Below are 22,864 nucleotides of genomic sequence, written 5' to 3' on the forward strand. Positions count from 1 at the left end.
GCATCCAACCATCTCATCAAAGCACTCTGGTTACATTTGTAAGAGATTTTCTTTGCTTCTGATCAGCGGGTGCTTTTCAATGGGTGTACTGTCTTCAACCCTCAGTGTCGCCTCCTTCACCTCATGGTTTACTGAGATAATCTGCACCTCTTTGCAACTGCTCAACCCCAGGATAGCGGGACCGCTCATTTCAATGACATAGAACACACAGTTAACATCTTTTCCTTTGTGTGTCCCTCTGATTTGGGTTGTTCCTAGCTGTTGAATCTCAGTTCCCCCATATGTTGTTAGCATGACGTTGTTCGGTTACAAAGCATCTTTCCTTGGATAACCATTTTCCTCCAAATTTTCAGGAAAGATCTTTTGGTATTGTTCCAACCAGGTGAGAAGGAGTCTAGGGGTTCCCTCTCAGCCTTTGCCTGGTTTAACTGTAACAGGGTTTAATTTTTAAAACACTTTTTAGCTCCCCCTCAGTGAATCCTTGTTCACTGCTTTCCAATTGCAAGGCAAAGAAATCAAATCAGACTGTTTTTCTTAATTTAAACAAGAAAGGTGGAAGTTAGTTAATCTTAATCTCTAATTGTTTAACGACTATGAATACACAATAAACACACATGCAGATAGAGATAGAAAGTGGAAAGAATAAAGGGGAAAAGTTTAAGGCAATAGCTGGGTTGTAATTACAGTCCTTTGAGTTCAATGCAGAGTCTTTGGTTACCGGTAAGTCTTGCTGTTCGTTGGAGCCCAGTGCACGCTTCAACTTGTTTCGATGTAGCAGTCTTTTCTCTTTTGAGGTTTAAGCAACTTCAGCGGGTCTGGAGGTTTGTGAGAAAGCGAGAGAGAGCCATCCAGGAGAGAGGCTCTCTTGTTCCAGGTTCAGTTACAATCTGCCATCTGTCTTCAGACTATCCTGTGAGCACAATTCAAAACTCCAAGTTGGCCAGCAGGTTAGTCATGTGACTAACTGTTTAAACAAACTCCTGCATTTGTGGATTTCAAAGCTCTCGGTGGGGAGGGTGTAGTGCTGTCTCTTACCCCGACAAGATGTGGATCACCATTGCTGCTGCCTTTCTCTTGGCTTAACTGAAGGCTAGCTGTTTGGGTAGTCAGTGTCTTCATCTGTCTGCTGTTTGGCTTCATCTGCTCTGGCAGTGTATACAGCCTGCAATATTGTGAACTTGTCCTTTCTAATTAGAGATTTCTGTACTTTGTTCCTTTATCCCATTTACATTTTTTGCCTGGATTTTAGCCTGGTGGCATGTTCTGTGCCATGGGGGTGGCCGTTGTGAGGTCAGGAAACCTCGAAGAACAGGTTTCCTGAATATCCAGCAGAATTTAACAGTGGGGGTTGCTTTCGGTTGGGTTTCAGCCCACAGGCAGCCTGATTGACAGACTGGAGGCCTTTTTGGTGGAAAGCCTGCTTCACAGGACCAATGAGAGCAGGTAGTGGGAGTGAGAGAGATCTTGGGGAGGGTCCAGATCATGAGGGAGGGTCCCGATTGTGGGGGTTGAGGACAATGTTCCCGCAAAGCTGCACGGCCCCCAGTAGTTAATACAGTGACTGTTAAAATGAAGCCTCAGAGCCGCATTAAAATATTCAAATGAACAACCCTCTTCCCGCAAGCAGGTTGTCTTCTGCATCTTCTCCTGCCTCAGTTAAAACTGGAAATGGACGGGTTCGAAGTGGGTTCAGTTTCTATTCCAGTTTTTTTGTATTTTAACCTCTGACCTGACCTCAACCCATCCATTTTTGGGAGCTAAGATACAGCTTTTGTTTTCTGAGTATATAGAATCATAGAATCATAGAATGGTTACAGCACAAAAGGAGGCCATTGGGTCCATTGTGGCCTCCTTATTTCTCATACCAAAATGTACCATTGCACTTTTAATCTATACTAAAGTTTATCTGCCAATTACGAGCCTATTAATAGGTTTATTAATGTCTTGCTGTATTTAGGCGCAGTTAAATCAACCACACCCCCAATACCTAAAACCTATTGTAACGAGCTACTTAAGCAGATCATTTTTAAAGGTGTAAATTACCTCAGCTTTACCTTTCTACATACCCTTTACTTTGTGTGGAAACTGCTTCCTTGTAACTCATGACCTTACTCAAGGCTTGTTAATAATCTGAGTAAAATGAGCCACTTACATCCACATTATCAATGTCTCTCGGCAACTTAATCTTCTTTGCTTTGATGAAGACAAGTTTAGCTCTGTAAATCTCTCCTTGTGATGGCTCATTAGAGTTTTATTTAATGGCCTTGGTGTCACAAAATAGTGCCCATTAAAATGAGCCATCTGTTATCCCACGGACTAGCATGAAGGGTTGTATTGAAATTTATTTCACATTGAAATAATTAATGTCTTTCCAGATTCCTCCAAACCTGCCATGTTCAGTCACCCTGCAACCGGGATCAGAAGACCGTGGAAAGGTAAACATGCGTTTTGTGTCATATCACCTGGGTGGACAGATTGGACAGAGTACTTCCCCCATTGACAATGAAGAAATATGGGATGGCGATGAAGAATGGGACTGATTTTTTATTTATTTAGAGATAAGCACTGAAACAGGCCCTTCGGCCCACCGAGTCTGTGCCGACCAACAACCACCCATTTATACTAATCCTACATTAATCCCATATTCCCTACCACTACCCCTCCCATTCTCCTACCACCTACCTACACTAGGGGCAATTTACAATGGCCAATTTACCTATCAACCTGCAAGTCTTTGGCTGTGGGAGGAAACCCACGCAGTCACAGGGAGAACTTGCAAACTCCATACAGGCAGTACCCAGAACGGAACCAGGGTCGTTGGAGCTGTGAGGCTGCAGTGCTAACCACTGCGCCACTGTGTCGGCAACCTCCATCTGTATTAGGCATGAAGTTCACTGAGTGACCGCATCTCCTGCTCAATGTCAACATCAGGAGGCCTGAACCATTAGCGTTTTAGGTCTACTTTGACTGCTGCCACCAAACGGGCGCTCCGCCACAGCTTGCCGGGTGTGGGAAGGCAGCATATCGGCCACGTCCCGCACTGAGCCGACCGGCAGTTGAGACGGGGGAGGGGGAAGGGGTGCGGAAGATGATCCTGCACTGAGGCTCCTCCTGGGTCCTCAGAAAGATCAAAATTTAAAGTTTCCTGAGCCATTCTGTGAGCAGCCTACAGCTGTCCCTTTAAGGACCATAGATTAAGACTCACAAATTGTGTAAATTGGTGCACCATGTGCAGCACTCTGTTCCCCGATTTGTACCTGAAAATTGGCCCCAGCTTTGCAGAATTAAACAGCCGGCTGTTTCAGGCAGGTATGTTGCTCACCCATTTTCAGGCCTGCAGGAAAATTGCATCAGGCAAATGGTGGGCACTAATGGGACAGCCGAGATGCACCATTCCACATCCCCCCCCCCCACCCCCCGCCAACAAACCCTCCCCGCCCCCTCCACCCCAACCCCGCTGATTTTCAGCAGCTGGACACGCATTTTCAGGTGTGAAATGGTCAGCAGCTGAAAGTTCTCCCGCAGTATCTCTATAAACTAGCTAGTTTGACGGAAGGGCTATGAGCAAAAAATATTTTAAAACAGTTCAACACACAGAGAACAGCAGTATGTCTTCACAATAGTCACAGTGTCTCCACTGGAAACAAGGGTAAATCATTTCAATTTTTGTCACAATCCTCCATCACACGAGAGAGTCTATCTAAAGCCTGTGTCGCACAACATTTTCAGCCTAACTACATACAAAGGACTCTTTTTAAGTTAGCAGTTTTTTGTGAAGGATCTGTGCCAGATGTTTGAAGTTTTTGATCAGCTTTTGCTATTTTTCTCATTTGGAAGATATGAAAATTGTGCGCAAATATTCCCAACATAACTACAGCATCATCAATGTACAAGCGATCTAAGAAAATCATATAACAACAGCATAACAACAGTCAGTTTTCCCTTTCCCTCCAGGTGACATGTATTTATCTTGAGTTACAGTTCAAAGAGCACTGGTCCTAGCCATGTATGAACTCTGACACTGAGGACGAGGCTTTCCCAGCCTGTTCCTCCTGCCAGTCTGCTTGTGGCTTTGGAGCCATTGGACCAGAGATGTGTTTAGAAGCATAGAATCATAGAATGGTTATAGCACAGAAGGAGGCCATTCGGCCCATTGTGTCCATGCCTGCTCCCTGCAAGAACAACTCAGCTAGTCCCACTTTTCCAGTAACCTGCAAATTTTTTTCTCTTCAGATAATTATCCAATTCCTTTTTAAAATCCCTGATGGAATCTGCCTCCACTACACTTTCACACAGTGGATTCCACTCGCTGTGTAAAAAAGTTTTTCCCATGGTCGCCATTGGTTCCTTTCCAAACCACCTTAAGTTGATGTCCTCTGGTTTCGACACTACGCCATAAAATGCATCCATATGCGGGATGGGGGAATGCAAATCACATGAAAATTAGGTAGACCCGGTTGCCGGTAGGAAGAAATTTAGGAATCCTGCCATATCAGTGCAATCGTTTACAGTGAACAGGTCAGTAATTTATTCACAAAGGGCAACACCACCACCTGCTGGTAGGAAAAAAATATCAATTCTGTTATGAGCAAATGGTAGAAAAAGGGGATCAATCCCCCTTAAAGAGAGTAAACATTAATTCTCTGCATTTGTTTCTTCTGCCTTGAAGTAAGCAATACCTCTCGGCCTGAGTAACAGACTGGCGACAGCATTAAAAGATTTACTATCTGGTAACATTCAGAGCGGGTGCTGACCTGCCTGCATTGAATTCAAAGCATGTCTGCATTATATATTGTACCCAACAGGATTTTTTTGCTGTTGAAATGCAAATAAATTAGCTCGCTCTACCTCCTATTTTACAAAGTGCACCTCATTATAGAGGAGGTAGGCAGGGACCATAGTAACACGATACCCTGGTGACATGAAAAGTTCCTGCCACAAACATGGAGCCTATTGGTGGCAAGTTTTTAACATAATAGTTTTTCAAGCAATTGTGCTTGTCTGGCAGAGACGTGACCCTGTGCCACAAGCCCTGTCCCCACAACTTCTTTAAAATTCAGCCCAGGTACAAAAAACACCCTAAACATTGTGTTAAAATGAGCTCACCATTATTTGTTAAATGGCACAAATCACTGCAGTGCAGAATCTTCCAAACTGTGGCTTCGAGCTCAGCACAGTTTACAAACGACAGCATACTCCCTCAAAAATAAACCTCTGTCACACGGGGGCCTCATTTTTAGCCCCCACTGGGGCCAGGATCAGAGGTGGGCAGGAGCTAAAAGCAGCACCGCCGGCCTGTGTGCCGGTTGCCCGCCTCCATCCTGCCTCCAGGCCATTTTCACGCAGGTGGGATGGGGGATGGGGGGGGGGTGGCAACAGGGCTACCTGCCCACACACAGTGGGTAGCTGATTAAGGTGAGTGGGATTTTCCAGTCAGCCTCCAAGTTCCTGCAGGCAGCAGGGACCAGTTCAGCTGCCTGGAGACAGCCTGCTGGTGGCAGACCAGGGGTCCCTGTGCTCCAGGCAAGCCTAGAGGCTCTCGCTGTCTGCCCTGGTGCCGCAGCATGTGCAGGCTGCCCTGTAGAGGGGGAACCCAACCACCACCACCCCCCACCCCCCACCCCAACCTCCCACCCCACCCCACCCCACAGTGGTGGCCTGGCTGCAAGAGCCATTTTTATTTTAACCCTCTCCCTGACTTAGCTTCCGTTGCGGCCAGGGCTGCCAGTCTGCCACCAGGAGGCTGCCTCCATTGCAGCCTGCTACTTTGAAGCTGGAAGGTCTCTGATTGATCCTCCACCCTCGCAAGCCTGCCCATCATCCTTAATTGGACAGCAAGCCCACACTCTGGCCATTAATTGGCAGCTCTGGCGAAATCACATTGAGTGACTGTTTCCCACACAGTGTGGGCTTCTGACCCCTATTTGAGCCTGAAGGCAGGATTCAGAACCCACAGGGAAAATCCTGCCTATGCTGTGCTATATATATAATGATAGCTGCAAACTAGAGCAAGAGAGCTCAGGGCTCAGATGATAACTTCAGTATCACAGAAATCTCCGAGTAATTTTTTTATTTGTTCGAAATGAAAAATAATTTTCCATTTTTGTAGCAAGAACAACCTCAAAGACCTCACACAGACTGGGGTGGAGGAGGGGCATTTGGAGGGTAAACAAGTGGAAATTAGGGTAGATTTTGACTTTGTGCGACAGTGATAGCGAGTTGCCAGCTGGTTTTACATCTTTCCCAATTTCCTTTGAAGTCAATAGAAACAAAAATTGGGGAGAGATGGAAAATGATTTAGGAACACACTGTAATCCATTTTACAGGATCACGCAAAGTCAAGATGTGTCTCGTTACAGAAATAGAACTGTTTCTGTTGATTTCCAATATTTTTGCAGGGGGTGGGGTCGGGGAGGAATATCCCTTCAACCAAAAATGTTGAAGCTTAATTACCATCCATCTTTAGGACAGGAAAAGGGCAAAGCAGCCATGTATATTAGCATTTTTGATGTAGTTGACTTGATTGAGATACCCTGCCACTGATTTGCAACCTGTGTGAAAAGCAGTTTGCTTAGCGGTCTTTTAAGGAAGGACAATGGTCCTTTAAAACATTGAATTTAGTTTGGTGACTTACACTTCTCCCATTTAGCTTTAATTAAAATATATTTTTTTTGCTTCTGTTGCAGGCGTGCGGTGTAGACTTTGAGGTGAAAGGATTCTGTGCAGATAACCTGGAGGATAAGATTCAGAAAAGGTATCAGCACCTTCACCTTCCAAACGACTATTACCAGAAGAACAGGAGTGGCTGTATGCTCCAAAAATCCCATCTCTTTTTCAGTAATCTCAACTATCTTCCCTGTCAATAACTCTCTCCATCCCTTTCTCATCAAATCTAGTTGCCTATGTAATTCGCTAACCTGTCAGTAACCCCTGCATTACTTCACTCTCCGATTAAGCTGAACTATAGCGTGTATTTGCTCAGTTTGGGTTCTGCCAGGGCCACTCAGCTCCTGACCTCATTACAGTCTTGGTCCAAACATGGACAAAAGAGCTGAACTCAAGAGGCGAGGTGAGTGTGACCGCCCTTGACATCAAGGCAGCATCTGACTGAGTATGGAATCAAGGAGTCCTAGCAAAACTCGAGTCAATGAGAATCAGGGGGAAAATTCTCCGCTGGTTGGAATCATACCTAGCACAAAGGAAAATGGCTGTAATTGTTAGAGGTCAATCATCTCAGTCCCAGGACATCACTGTAGGAGTTCCTCAGGGTAATGTCCTAGGCCCAACCATCTTCAGCTGCTTTATCAATGACTATCCCACCATCATAAGGTCAGAGGTAGGGCTGTTCGCTGATGTTTGCACAATGTTCAGTACCATTCGCAACTCATCAGATAATGAAGCAGCTCGTGTCCAGATGCTTGGGATGATAAGTGGCAAGTAACATTCGTGCCACACAAGTGCCAGCCCATGACCATCTCAAACAAGAGAGAATCTAACCATCTCCCCTTGATGTTCAATGGCATTACCATCATTGAATCCCCCACTATCAACATCCTGGAGGTTACCATTGACTAGAAACTGAACTGGACCAGCCACATAACCACTACAAGAGCAGGCTGGGAATTCTGTGGTGAGTAACTCACCTCCTGACTCCCCAATACCTGGCCACCATCTACAAGGCACAAGTCAGGAATGTGATGGAATACTCTCCACTTGCCTGGATGAGTACAACTCCAACAACACTCAAGAAGCTCGACATCATCCAGAACAAAGCAACCTGCTTGATTGGCATCCCATCTACCACCTTGAACAATCACTCCCTTCATCACCGACGCACAGTGGCAGTAGTGTGTACCATCTACAAGATGCACTGCAGCAACTTGCCAAGCCTCCTTCGACAGCACCTTCCAAACCCATGATCTCTACCACCTAGAAGGACAAGGGCAGCAGACGCATGGGAACATCTCCACCTGCAAGTTCACCTCCAAGCCACAAACCATCCTGACTTGGAACTTTATCACCGTTCCTTCACTATTGCTGGGTAAAAATCCTGAACTCCCTTCCTATCAGCACTGTGGGTGTACCTGCACCCCAAGGACTGCAGCGGTTGATGAAAACAGCTTACCATCACCTTCTCAAGGGCAATTAGGGATGGGCAATAACTGCTGGTCTAGCCAGTGATGCCCATATCCCCCAAATGAATAGAAAAAAATTACAGCTGGCTGGGTCCAGAGAGCCAGCCTAGGTTGCGATCAGACGTGTCTCATGCAAACTCACCTGGGGCTGATTATTATTAATTTAGCACATGAAATTGGAGCATTAGCAGTTCTGCCAGATTTCCATTGGGTATGGAGCCCCTGTTCTACCTTCCTATCCAATCTGCGACTGGCATCTGAAACAGATAGGAGTTTTATTAAGTTCTACAAAAAGAGATGGAAGGGAGGTGCTGCACTATTTGCCAAACCATGGGCCAACTGTTCACCATATCCCCAGCAGGACCATGCAAACCCTATGGGAAGGAAGCTGTAGACTGACCTTCAAGTGAGGGTATATCTTTAAAATTTTAGCTGAATTTAAGATAAGCACTTTAGGCCTTTTAGTGGTTCATCTTATGTTTTTGTTTTTAGTCTTTTTCCAAGCTGGCATTTAGATTTTCTTGAGACCTTGGGCCAGTTGTTTTTTGATTTTTATTGTGCCCTGAGTTCCATTTATTAGCACCAGTGAGCTTACCATGAGGAATTCTCCAATGTTTGGAAGATGAGTAGGAGCTGTGGAGGGGATGCCAGGCAGGTCAGGTTGCCCAAGAGATGCCACGTGCCCTCTCAGCAGAAACCCCCACCCCATATCTGCAGAGCAAGGCAGCTGCTTGGCCCTGACTTTAGCAAATGTTGTTGGTCAAGACTCCTCTTCCCAAAGAAGACTGCACCAGCATGAGGTATGGATGCTTCTTCAGAAGCTTCCCAATCACTGCTTGCCATCGATGCAGATAACAGACAGTTGAGATTTCAATTGTGGAGCCTTCATGATAATGGAATGAAATCTAATGATGTCCTAAACTATGGTGAAATTGAATGATAAGAAGATTACTTCACAAATCATAGAATGATGCAGCACAAAAGGAGGCCATTCAGTCCATTGTGCATGTGCTGACTCTTTAAAAGAGCTATCTGATTAATACCACTTCTTAGTTCTTTCCCTATAGCGCTGAAAATGTTTCCCTTTCATGTATTTCAAATTCCCTTTTGAAAGTTGCTATTGAAACTGCAACCACTGTCCTTGCAGGCAGTGTATTCCAGACCATAACATCTCACTCAGTTAAAAAAAGATTAAGAACATAAGAAATAGGAGCAGTAGGCCATTTGGCCCCTCAAGCCTGCCCCGCCATTCAATAAGATCATGGCTAATACGCCTCAGACCTCAACTCCTCTTTCATGCCAACTCTTCACAGCCCTCAACTCCCCATCTCCCCTCTGGTTCTTTGCTAATTATCTTATATCTGTATTCTCTAGGTACTGAACATTCAGCCACTGGACATAGTTTCTCCTTATTTACTCTATCAAACCCCACATAATTTTGCACACCTCCATTAAATCTCCCTTTATCCTTCTCTGCTCTAAAGGCAAGAGCTCCAGCTTCTCCAGTATCTTCACGTAACTGAAGCCTCTCATCCCTGCTATCATTCTATTAAATCTCCTCTGTACCCTCTCGAAGGCCTTGACATCCTTCCGAAAGTGTGATGCCCAGAGTTGGACACAGCATTCCAGCTGTGGCCTAACCAGTGATACATAAATATTTACCATATTTTCCTTGCTTTTGTACTTTATGTCTATGTTAATAAAGCCAAGGTTACTATTTGCTTTTTAACAACCTTCTTAACTTGTCCTGCCACCTTCAGAGATGCTCCCAGGTCTTTCTGTTCCTGTGCTCCCTTTAAAATTGCACCATTAAGTTTCTATTGCCTCTCCTCATTCTTCCAACCAAAATACATCACTTCACACTTCTCTGCATTAAATTGAATCTACCAAGTGTCTATCCATTTTACCAGTCTATGTCCTCCTGAAGTCTATTACTATCGTCCTCACTTCCAACTTTGAGTGTCATCTTCTAACTTTGAAATTATGTCATGCATCCCCATGTATACAGGTTATTTATACATATCAAAAAAAGTGCTCCTAATACTGACCCTGGAAAACACCACTGTACACTTTCCTCCAGCTTGAAAAACAATTGTTTACCACTACTCTTTGCTTTCTGTCTCTTAACCAATTTTCTATCATGCTGCCACTGTCCTTTTAATCCCATGGACTTCGAGAGGGGGAGGTAACTAACTAAATAGTAGATTGACACAAATAGATTTGAATAACAATAATTTTTATTAAATCTCCTTCTTCACATAGTGAGAATGACAATTTTTATCTTCAGGTGTGAATCAATTCCAATTGAGTTTGCACTACTTTAAGACGTGCCTGAAAATCAAGTATTAAAAGCTCTCAATTATCCAGTCTAACCGCATTTTCATAATTGTTCACAATTCCAGTTGAAACCTCAGGCAGGGCTAGGAACAACACCACTGGTAGGAAAGAAAATCAGTTTTAAAGTGATGGGTACAATTGAAGGGAAGTGCCACAGGAAGCGGGATGACAGACAAATTGAGTTATCCATCGACTCCTTAATATTTAAACTCATACATAAAGGATGTCCACTTAAACAAAGTACCCTACCAATAGAAAGGAGCAAGAGAAAATTGTAAGCTGGGAGAAACTTTGAAAATTAAATAACAATGATCATTGCACAGTTCTAGGTGCTTTACAGTTACATTTTATTCACCTCAGTGAGCATGGATCAAACTTAATGGTAATTTTTGGTGGCATGGCTGAATTGATGAGTTGTTTTGTTTTCTGTGATAGGAATTCAGTGAAGCTGATTATCCGCAAAGTACAGTACGCACCAGAGAAAAGCAGAGTGCAGCCCAAAGCGGAAACGACTCGGCAGTTCCTCATGTCAGACAAACCACTGCAACTGGAGGCATCACTTAGCAAAGAGGTCAGTTCCGATCACCTCTTAGACAGGTAATGCCAGCAGACTGGATGGCACCAAAATCATCTCAATTACACCTCAGACTGGTTACTTTAGTGTGACAGCTGTGGCACAGTTGGTAGCACTCATGCCTCTGACTCAGAAGGATGAGGCTTCACATCCCACTCTAGAGGCTTGAACACAAAATCGAGATGACACTTCAGTGCTGCACAGTTAGAGGTGCTGTCTTTCAGACAAGATGTTAAAGCAAGGCTCGGTCTTCCCTCTTAGGTTGATGTAAAACATCTTGTGGTGCTATTTCAAAGAAGAGCAAGGGAATTCTCCCTGGTTTCCTAGCCAATATTTGTCACTCAAAAGATCATTAAAAGTTTATTGGGTCACTACCTTATTATGGGAGCTTGCTGTGCCCACATTTCCTACATTGCAACAGTGATTGCACTTCAAAAGTACTTAATTGGCTGTAAAGCACTTTGTGACACCCTGAGATCATGAAAGGTGCTATATAAATACAAATCTTTATTTTTGTTCCTTGAGCTGCAGCATATTTGTGACTGATCGAGCTTGGATTTCCTCTTCCTACAGGATCAATTTTGACACAAGATCTAGGGAAGCTCAGTCACCCGAGACGACTCTTGGTTTATTCTTGGTAGCTGGTTACATGTCACAATAGTCTAATAAGAGGGGAGGGCAGAGGCAGTTCTTGGGTGCATAATGCTGCATTGTATTTTCTCCCATTAGCTGCCTCTGTCATTAAGAAGGGGAGGCTGTACCAATACAGGGCATCATCTAATATTCAAGGGTTTTCTGCACTTGTCCTGCCTGCTACTTTATCTCTGAATATTGTCTAACTGGCATATCAGCCCAAGCTGGTGTCAATTCCTGAATCTCACAGTGTCAGACTCAGGAACCCTGCAAAGGGAACAAAACAAAGGCAGAAAAAATGTCTTGCACAGTCTCATTTTTCAGAAAATGTAATGATGTTTATAAAAAGCCAGAAGCAAAGCACTAAAATAATCCCTTTTAATCCAATCAGTGGGATGGAGGGCAGTGCTGGATGATCCTTTGCTAAGTAATAATCCCTCTGATATTTGCAGATTTTCCCAAGTCCTGCACACCCAAATCAAGCTGCAGTGAATGCCATTTAATCCCAAATACATTCAAACCCTGATGGAAATACTTCTGTAAAAATGTTGCATAAAATGTGAATATTGGTGCAAAACAATGCATTATTATGGAATGTGCTGTCATTCAACACAGAAAACACCTGGCAAGCACATACTGGATACAATTCTTGTCCAATGGCAGACTGTGTAGCATTTTGTCCAGTCAGTTGTGTTATGATATTCGGGCTGCTCCTTACAAGACAATTAGTGCCCAAGCAGCACCTAAACTGAAAAAAATAATCTTTAGAGTTCTTAATAAATTGCATTTAAAAAATTCAACGATCAAACTAACAGTGGCAGACTTAGTGAGCATTTCATTTGTTTTGATGTTAAAAGATGCTATAATGCTGAAGAAATAAAATGCTACTTGTAATATTGTAAAACAAAGACGTATGTGTGTAGGGTCTAGAAAAGGTTCTTCATTCCCATCTGGCTGGGTGTTTGAGTCCAGAATTTCTTTCGACATCTAAGTGGGTAATTTTAACTGGGAGCAGGTTTTGGCTGGGCTGATGGGCAGGGTGAGAATCACTGGGCGAAATCGTCCTGGTCCCGCCGAGGCAGGTAGGCAATAATTAGTAATTAGGAGTCTAATGAAGGGGATCAGGAGAATCCCGCCGGGATCTTCCCAGCGTCGGAGTGGATTCCTGCTGTGTACGAAGCCCAGGAGCTCAGTGGAGGTGGCCTCCCGCCAACAGACTAGGTGGCTTTCGATGCTGGAGGCTCCATACCCCAGTGGCAGGGCTGCAGGCAGTAAAGGTCACAGCCACAGCCCAAACGAATCCACTGGAGGTGTTTTCCCTCTGTTCCTAGGGGTCTACCATCTTCGGCACTCATCATTTTTGAAATTAGTGCACGCCTCCAAGGGCACTTCCTCGTTGAGGCGCCCTTGCACACTCCTTGCTGTCGGAGCAGCACCCAGCTCTCCCAGAGGGCTGTCGACCATCCCCAGCTGCGGGCCCTCTAATTGGGCCTGCAACCTCAGGAACCCAACCTTAGTTGGATGGTGGATGCAGAGTCAACCAATTAGGAAACCAGCTACTGGAAGATCACTCTGGAGTGCACACTGCAGACATGTGCGGGGTCAGGACCTGGAAATTGTCCCGACTCCTGAAAATAAACCATAAGTTTCTGCCAATGAACCCCTCTCCCTGCCATCCATTTAACTCCTGGGACTCAGCTAGTCAGATGCCCACTTGAAAGGGGTGGACAGAGGCAGTCATTTGCCAACCGGTAAAGATTGGGCAGCCTGGAAGCCACTCACGAGCACTCAGGGAAGCCACTAAGGGCGTTGTGGCCGTGTCTCACAGGTAGTAACATATGAAGCCTGGGGCCGCACAGGCCCAGTCTTTACTTGCAGTGTCACTTCTACTCCTCCCAGGCCTCATAGAGGGAAGTTTAACACTTACCTTACCAGTCTTCTTTTACCTGTGGACCAGGTTTCACAGAGTTCTCAGTCAGCGGTTAAAATGCTACTGGGATCCTAATGACTGTAGAGCTCCTATTGCTTGTATTTATGAGGCTCCCACCTGAGTCAGGAGAGTGCTTCAGTCACCTAAAAAAAAGGGCTGAGTTAAAGTGGCAACGGGCAGGAAGTGGGTGGAATGTTTTTGGCGGCAGTTTTTACTATGCATCTTTTCCTTGCATTAAGATTGTCGCCTTAATCTCAATGCTATCTAATGTGTGCTTTTTAATGGGCTGAACAGCACAGCCTGCTGTATAAAGTGTATTGTACAGAGTCGGTGGGATTATGTAAACTGAGTGTGATTCTTTTATAGATGTTTTACCACGATGAACCTATTGAAGTCACTGTGCGCATTAACAATGACACAAGTAAGGTGGTGAAGAAGATTAGGTTATCTGGTAAGTGCAACCTCCCCATTTGCACATTGTGTTTGTTTTCTGTGACATGGGAATGATGATATGCAAGGTGTGACACAAGGACCACAATTTTAACTCACCCCATCTGGTGGAAACTGAGGGGCCAGTTAAAATGAAGGTAGTGACACACACTGTGAACCCACTGCTTCCCCCCACCAGCATGTCCAGATGTTAACCTGCTCCTTTGAGCAGGTGAGAAGAATAGCCACAGTAAGGAAGTGAGGTCCTACTTTTAATATGCTGATTGGTTCCCAGTGCTGTCATCAGAACCCGATCTGCAGCATTAGTCAGAGGCCTGAGAGGGCGGGGGGAGGGGCTGCGAAGGCTTCCTCATCAAGCCAGGGCTACCCGAAGGGCGATTGTGGAGCCAGAACAGGCATAGCTAGGTAAGTAATTTATATTATCCTTGTGGACCAGGAGGAGCAGAAGTGCTCATCCAGGCTTCACCTACCCCCAGCTCTGGCACCCACCACCCCACAACTGCTCATGTAGAGCATTTAGTTGTGTGGTAATGAGAACTATATACAGTCCCCTAGTGAGTGGTGTCTGGCTAATGCATAATATGGCCTCAGTACGCTTGTATTCACTATCCTAGCTATATATATTAATAAGCTTTATTAATTGCCTCACCACATTGTCTAAACATTGGCAGTGATACATCTATTGCTCTTAGATCCCTGCCTGAGTCACCTTGTGCTAACTATATTCCATTCATTTTGCAATAATTTTTTTATATTCTTGCATGGGATGTGGGCGTTGTTGGCTTGGCCCGCATTTATTGCCCATCTGTAATTGCCTTTGAACTGAGTAGCTTGCTAGGCCATTTCAGAGGGCAGTTAAGAATCAACCACATTGCTGTGGGTCTGGAATCACATGTAGCCCAGTCCAGGTAAGGACAGCAGATTTCCTTCCCTACAGGGACATCAGTGATGTTTCCCGTTATTTGGTCACACAAACGTGCAACCTTTTGCACTTGTCAGTAAATGACACTGTGTGCTCTAAAATGTTCTTCCACATAGTTTAGGGGGAATTAGTTAGAACATTAACAGAATACTAAGTATGAAACAACGAGCCAGGAAAAGGATGCGAGATGTGTCAGCAACAAACCTACACAGGAAGTGTGGTTTTCAATGTTTGATTAGGTATTTCACATCAGAAAGGGCATTACTGGTGTTGTGCTATGAGTGTTACCTGTCAGCTACTGTGAATTATATTGTCTTTTTGTCCAATCAGTTGATCAGATCACAGATGTAGTCCTCTATCGACTTGACAAATATGCAAAGACAGTCTGTTCAGAAGAACCAAAGTAAGTTGCAGCTGCAATAGGAAATGAATCACTTCAGTGCTCTGTGAAAGTGCTTGCATGTGTATTTATATATATATGTGTGTGTGCGACTTTGTACACTGTGGTGCAGGTGTGGCATTATGTTGCAGTTTGATGCACCAATGTGTGAGATGCCAGGCATGGAAAAAAATAATTGGAGTGGCACCAACTTGCTTCTTGACTCATTGCTCTGCATTGAGTTTTGTCAGCTTTCTCTGCATGGCTGTGTGGGACAGGAGAGCAACAAGTGGAGTGCAAATGTTTCTTGCAGGAAAAGAAGGAAGAAGAATGTGAAGGAGAGTTGTATTCAGCTGAACTTTCACATTATATACTGAATAGACTTTCAGCCTCGTTTTACACATCTGGTGAAGTTATGGCGATAATAGGGGAGTATTTTCCAGGAAATTTCAAACCATTTCTCTTTGGGAGATTAAGATAAGAAATTCCTTTAACCTTTATGAAATAGAGGCCTCTAAAGTTTGTCTATCACAAGTCTTCATTTGTTTTAAAGGGGATTGCCTTAGCATTTTTATCAATACAACTGGCAGGATTCTTTAAGTCTGTCATTTGAAAAGATGTCAAGGGACAGATAGATATGATTGTCTGAGTTTGTTTCTGTGTATGACTGAAGGGCAGCTGCTGAGTGGTTCCCATACTTAGCCTGTGCTGAAGAGGGATAACAGTCATATGTACATCGGTACAAGTAACATCATGTTGCTTGGGTGATTATGTTTGGAACTGTGCACATACATGCATGTGCATGTGCACATGTGTGTGTGCTTGTGTGCATGTATGTATACATTAAGCACATGCTCTCTTTTCCTTGCTGTAAGTCTGACTGTCCATGTCACTTCAGGTCCCTAAATAATAACTCATGAATTCCATCCGCACTGTCATGGAAAGGCACAATGGAAAATAAGCACCCCTTCACAAAGAGAAACAGTGGGAAAATTAGAGGATCACTTTCAGTCAAAATGATGTACCACTCAGTGACAGGTTTTATTTATTTATTTATTTTATTTTAATTTTATTTTTTATTTATTTAGAGATACAGCACTGAAATAGGCTCTTCGGCCCACTGAGTCTGTGCTGACCATCAACCACTCATTTATACTAATCCTACATTAATCCCATTTCCCTCTCACATCCCCACCTTCCCTCAATTCCTCTACCACCTACCTATACTAGGGGCAATTTATAATGACCAATTTACCTATCAACATGCAAGTCTTTGGCTGTGGGAGGAAACCGGAGCACCCGGCGGAAACCCAGGCGGTCACAGGGAGAACTTGCAAACTCCGCACAGGCAGTTATTGAGTTGCATTGAGAACTGGCCATTTGCCTGATCTAGCTGGAGAATGGTACATGACGCACAGAGAAAGTAATCTATACCTTTAAAAAAAATAGCACTGGAGATCACACTGCTAGTGAAATATGAATGTTGTAGCTTTGACTAGCTTTTTTATTCGTTCATGGGATGTGGGCATCATTGGCAAGGCGAGCATTTGTTGCCTATCCCTAATTGTCCTTAACAGCTGAATGGCTTGCTGGGCCATTTCAGAGGGAAATTAATAATCAACCACATTGCTGTGGAGTCACATGCAGCCCAGACCAGGTAAGGACGACAGATTTCCTTCCCTAAAGGGCATTAGTGAACCAGAAGGGTTTTTACAACAGTTGATAGTTTCATGGCACCATTACTGAATCTAGCTTTCAATTCCAGATTGTTTTATTAATTACTTGAATGGATTAATTAATTGAATTTAAATTCCACCTCTTGCGGGATTTGAACTCATGTACCCAAGGCATTAGCCTGTGCCTGTGGATTGCTAGTTCAGTGACATTACCACTGCACCATCATCTCCCCCTAGTGGACTAAAACGTACAAGAAGAAGATTGCATCATTGCCCAGCCAATTTTGAAAATCGTTTATACCTAGCCCTGTCCAACATTGTAAAAGTGTTTTGATTTTATCATGTAAATTGTGTGTGATTCCAGTGACACTGTGGCTCCCAATTCTACCTTCACCAAAGTTTACAGCTTGACCCCTACTCTGGCAAACAACCGGCAGAAACGTGGCCTAGCCTTGGATGGCAAACTCAAACATCAGGACACAAACCTGGCCTCTAGTACCATGTAAGTGCCATGGCTAACAGCCGACTCTTGCTGTAAATTACACACACAAAAAATTAACTCACACAAGACTGTGGTACACTATGCAAATTTAGTGTTACAAGTGAAGTAGTAATCTAATCCAGAATGAGACATGCTGATCAACAGCATATGGATATATGTTAATGAATCTTAGCAGAATAATTAGGATCCTTTTTCATTCCATCATCATGTGCAACTTTCATTAACAATGAAATCTTCTGTTAAAATCCTGCCCAGGTCTCTCCCATTTCATCCCTTCCCATTTTCCCTCTTTTAATTTTCTCCACCATTCACCCCCATCTCAACCCGGGTGTCACATCTCCACTTCAAGACTGTGCAGCGATGGAAGGCGTCATACCTAGCACAAAGGAAAATATTGTGTTTGTTGGATGCCAATCATCTCAGCCCCAAGGACATCTCTGCAGGGGTTCCTCAGGGCAGTGTCCTAGGCCCAACCTTCATCTTCACCTTCTTCATCAATGACCTTCCCTCCATGATAAGGTCAGAAGTGCAATGTTCACTGATGATTGCACACATGACTCCGCAGATACTGAAGCAGCCCACATGCAGCTCGACCTGGAAAACGTTCAGACTTGATTGCACAGAATCACAGAATTGTCACAGGGCAGAAGGAGGCTATTTGGCCCATCGTGTCTGCACCAGCTCTCCGATTAAGCAATTCACCTAATGCCGTTCCCCCGCCTTCTCCCCTAAACCCTGCACAGTCTTCCTTTTCAGAAAGCAGTCTAATTCCCTTTTGAATGCTTCAATCGAACCTGCCTCCACCACACTCTCAGGCAGTGCATTCCAACCCTTAACCACTCGCTGCGTGCAAAAGTTTTTCCACATGTCACTTTTGCTTCTTTTGCCAATTACTTTAAAACTCATTCTCGATCCTTTCATGAGTGAGAACTGTTTTTCCCTATCGACTCTGGTTTGATAAGTAGCAAGAAACATTCACGCCGCACAAATGCCAGGCAATGACCATCTCCACTAAGACAGAATCTAACCATCTCCTCTTGACATTCAACAGCATTACCATTGCTGAATTCTCCCACCATGAACATTCTGGGGGTTACCATTAACCAGAAACGTAACTGGATCAGCCACATAAATACTGTGACTACACATCCGTCTTTTGGACAAGACGTTAAACCAAGGCCCCAACTGCCTGCTCAGGTGGATGATAAAGATTCCATGGCATTATCTCAAAGTAGAGCAGGGGAGTTATCCCGGTGTTCTGGCCAATATTTATCCCTCAATCAACATCACAAAAACAGATTATCTGGTCGTTATCATATTGCTGTTTGTGGGAGTTTGCTGTGCGCATATTGGCTCCTGTGTTTCCTACATTGCAACAGTAACTACCCTTCAAAACTCCTTCATTGGCTGTAAAGTGCTTTGAAATGTCCTGTGGTCATGAAAAGTGCTATATAAATGCAAGTCTTTCTTTCTTTTAAAAGCAGATCAGAGGTTGGGAATTTTGCACCGAGTAACTCACCTCCCGACTCCCCAAAGCCTGTCCACCATCTACAAGGCACAAGTCAGGAGTGTGATGGAACACCCTCCACTTGCCTGGATGAGTGCAGCTCTAACAACACTCAAGAAGCACCGATACCCACAAGGCCAAAGCAGCCTGCTTGATTGGTACCCCATACGCCACCTTAAACATTCACTCCCTCCACCACCAGTACACAGTGACAGCAGTGTGTACCATCTACAAGCAACTCGCCAAGGCTCCTTCGTCAGCACTTTCCGAACCCACAACCTCTACCACCTAGAAGGACATGGGCAGCTGACACATGGGAACAACACCACCTACAAGTTCCCCTCCAAGCCACACACCATCCTGACTTGGAACTATATTGATGTTCTTCACTGTTGCTGGGTCAAAATCCTGGAACTTCCTCCCTACACCACACAGACTGTAGCAGTTCAAGAAGGCAATTAGGGATGGGAAAGAAATGCTGGCCTTGCCAGTGACACTCACATCCAATGAACAAATAAAAATAACTCTCCCTTATCTCAGCCTACCCATTGTCTCACCCCATCTTATTCCTGCCTAATGTCTGATCCATCCCAATTCTGTCCAGGGTCACTTGGATCTGAACTCACCCATTATCTCCTTGCCATCTTAAGCTTGCCCTGTTCTTTTGACAATCCAAACTCTTGCCTAGGGCCTTTACCATCTTAGCACTATCCAGTCTGCCCTCTCCTCCAATGAAGCATTACCTCACCTCCTCTTATCTGCCCAGATTGTATTGTGTTAAATGCAATGGGAGATCGTAAAATGTGAAAGAAAATGAAAGAAGTAATTTACAATGTATTGAAGGTAGTCAGTGATAACAAGTTAGATTTACGGAAAATAAACGCTCAGACATCCTTTATACTGCCTCACTGAGGAGAATGGTCCAGATTTTAAAAACTTTCTGCCGTCGGGACCACGTTCAGTGCAGCAGCATGCCATCTGGTTCAATCTTCCAGCAGATGGCCAATTAATAACCCGCCTTTGGATTGCCATCCGATTAGGGATGGCGGGCAGCCTAAGGAGGCAGGAGGTTGATTCAGTATGGCCCATTGCAAGGGCAGCTCTTAGCCTTCACTGTGTCTGCAGTGAGAGCACTGCTGAGGAGAAAGCAGCAGGAGCAGGAGGGACGCAATGGAAGCAATATCAGTCCGATGGGAGTGGTACCACTGCATCATTCCCAGCAATATTGGAGACATCTCCAGCAGCTCCTCACACAATAGCAAGCCTCTGCCAGTGGAAGACCTCCACCTTGCCATTTTCTGCCATTAAAGGTTAGACAACCTAGAGCTCTCACACAGCTCTGATCTTCTACTGTGCAGCTACTTGTTCTGAGTTGTCGAGGTGTTGACCTAGTGGGGGGTCAGTGCAACGCTGGGAAGATTGCATTTGGAACATTCCAGTTGATTGCCTAATTATCCACCACAATTGTCGTCCCGCTGATGCCGAGCAGATTGCCGACATCAGACTCAGCCCACCCCAGAGGTGAGAACCTGTTAGCAAACTAGCAATGCATTTTTACCTAATTTTGCTCACTTCTCACAACCTCCAAACCCGCCTCCAAGGGCCTGATAAAATTCCTCCCATTCTGCCCACTCCTATGTTACAGTCTCCTTTCTCACCACAATCACTTGTGCTTTTGATCTTTATAGGCTCAGACCGGACCTGGATAAAGAGGTCCTCGGAATCCTTGTGTCCTACCTGCTTAAAGTGAAGGTGATAGTCTCCCGAGGAGGGTAAGTAGCCTAATTTCAATGGGTGTTGCCACCTCTTACCAAGTGCAAACTGAGAAGGGATGGGACCCAGGATAGGGATTTTAAAATCAGGCTCTTGTTATCTGGATTAGACTTCAGACATTTCTGGACACAGTTATGAAAACAGATTGCTGACAACCTTGATATTAATAATTCCTGCTGTCTAATACACAGTACGGTGTGATTCCACAAACTCCAGAGATGCTTGAGTCAAAACCCTTTTTGTTTGTAATTTTTCCTCTATCTCAATTTTCCCTTCTCTTCTCCTGAAGATTCATGTTTGGGTACATCTCCACATCCTCTGCTACCTAGTTCAAGTCATTTTTCACTGTATGTAAAGTCCAGACAGTGTACTCCAGAGATGCATTCAGCCATAGAAGCACTATGCCAATCCACATATCATCTTCAGCTTGTCATCCATGCATCCCAGGAGTGAATAGTGATTAGGTTTCCCCTACTTAGTCCAATTGTAGCACCCATTAATATTATTTCAGCTGTTATAAGGGGCTGGATTTTCAAATCGGGGTGGGAAATATGCACCAGACTGCTCAGGTTTGGCAGTTCCCGCTTTGAAAATCGCCTCCTGTCCCTGCCTGGCCTGTTAACAAGCTCCTCAAGGAGCTTAATGAGCCATTAATTGGAGGTGTGTGGGTTCCCTTTTCTCTCCCAACCCCTCCCGCCCTCCCTTTTAAAATTGTGTTGCGGGCCAGTGGCGTCGGGATCCAGTGACATCCTCCGGGAACATGATTTTCAATGCATGGCCGCACTCCTTCTCGCCCCCTCCTGCAATTGAAAACCCAGCTCCTGATATCTCAGCATAGATTCAGCTTAGAACATGAGGTCTTCCTGGTATCATTGCATCTGCTCTTCACTGAGTAGTGTCTTTACCAAGGAAATCCAATAAGGAATTCAGCAGTAACGTCTTTGTTCAGAGTGTGGTGAGAATGTGGAACTCGTTGAGGCGTATAACAGATGCATTTATGGAGAAGCTGGATTAGCACATCAGGGAGAAAGGAATAGAAGTTTCTATTGATAGAATGAGATGAAGTAAATAGAGTTGTAGGAGGCTTGTGTGAGGCATAAACACCGGCCTCTTAATTGCGTATTCAATGCCTGCTTCATGTCTCTTGTTTGTCCTTATGGTGGGTGTCACACGTCCAGCTGGAAATGGGCACACACTTCCTGCCTGCCACACTGGGGAATTAGTAGTCTGAGTAGTGCACTTAAAATGGGTACTAATTGGACCAATTTCAAGGCCCATACTTGTCATATATTTTAATTATCAGTCTTGTTGTATTTGTGTTTCTAATTCTTCTGTTTTGATTTCCTATCCTCAGGATTTTGGGAGACCTCACTTCCAGGTAAGCGAGAATACTGTTCACCAAATATCAATACTTAATAATCCTGAGCATTGCTTTCATGGGGAGAGTGCCACGACTGAATTAACTGATGGGTTTTATTTTTTATTTGTTCGTGGGATGTGAGTGGGACAAGGTGAACATATTGCCCATCCCTAATTTCCCTTGAGAAGGTGATGGTGAGCCGCCTTCGTGAACCGCTACAGTCCATGTGGTGTAGTTACACCCACAGTGCTGTTAGGTAGGGAGACCTGGGGCTGAATTTTATGACGGTCACTGAGGTCCTGCCACTGGGGCCAAAAGTGGGAGGCGAGCCCACTTTGGCCGGTGGTCGGATATGGGGAGGCATATTCCTGGTGGTGGCCAATTATGTGCCCCCCCCGCCCCCCCATGATTGCCATCCCTACTGAGGATGGAGGCCCACCCCCAAGAGCTGTCGGTCCAATCAGAAGGCTGGCAGCTCAGCAGACTGAACAATGCCACCACTAGCAGTGGCCATTGCTGGGACTGCACCAGCAGGATGAGGGCGCACCGATGACTGTGCACCCTCAAAGACAGGTAAGTGAGGCCTGGAGACCGCGGCAGCAGGCCCCGGCGATCAGGGGTTGGTAGGGGGGTTGCTGAAGGCAGGCATTCCTTTGCCATGAGGGTGGCCATAAATCGAGGGGCCC

General features: G+C 44.8%; 1 protein-coding gene across 1 annotated transcript in view; it reads left to right on the forward strand.

Annotated features, from left to right (window-relative positions):
• Nucleotides 1-22,864, forward strand: part of LOC137377397 (arrestin-C-like) — an 84,459-nt gene that overhangs the window by 50,403 nt on the left and 11,192 nt on the right. The window contains exons 7-14 of the mRNA XM_068046977.1: nt 2,376-2,435; nt 6,687-6,754; nt 10,908-11,043; nt 13,976-14,060; nt 15,312-15,384; nt 17,401-17,538; nt 20,734-20,817; nt 22,173-22,196. Coding sequence (XP_067903078.1) covers nt 2,376-2,435; nt 6,687-6,754; nt 10,908-11,043; nt 13,976-14,060; nt 15,312-15,384; nt 17,401-17,538; nt 20,734-20,817; nt 22,173-22,196 — 668 coding nt within the window. The remainder of the gene's footprint in view (nt 1-2,375; nt 2,436-6,686; nt 6,755-10,907; nt 11,044-13,975; nt 14,061-15,311; nt 15,385-17,400; nt 17,539-20,733; nt 20,818-22,172; nt 22,197-22,864) is intronic.

The sequence above is a fragment of the Heterodontus francisci genome, chromosome 15 (genome assembly GCF_036365525.1).
Source record: "Heterodontus francisci isolate sHetFra1 chromosome 15, sHetFra1.hap1, whole genome shotgun sequence".
NCBI lineage: Eukaryota > Metazoa > Chordata > Chondrichthyes > Heterodontiformes > Heterodontidae > Heterodontus > Heterodontus francisci.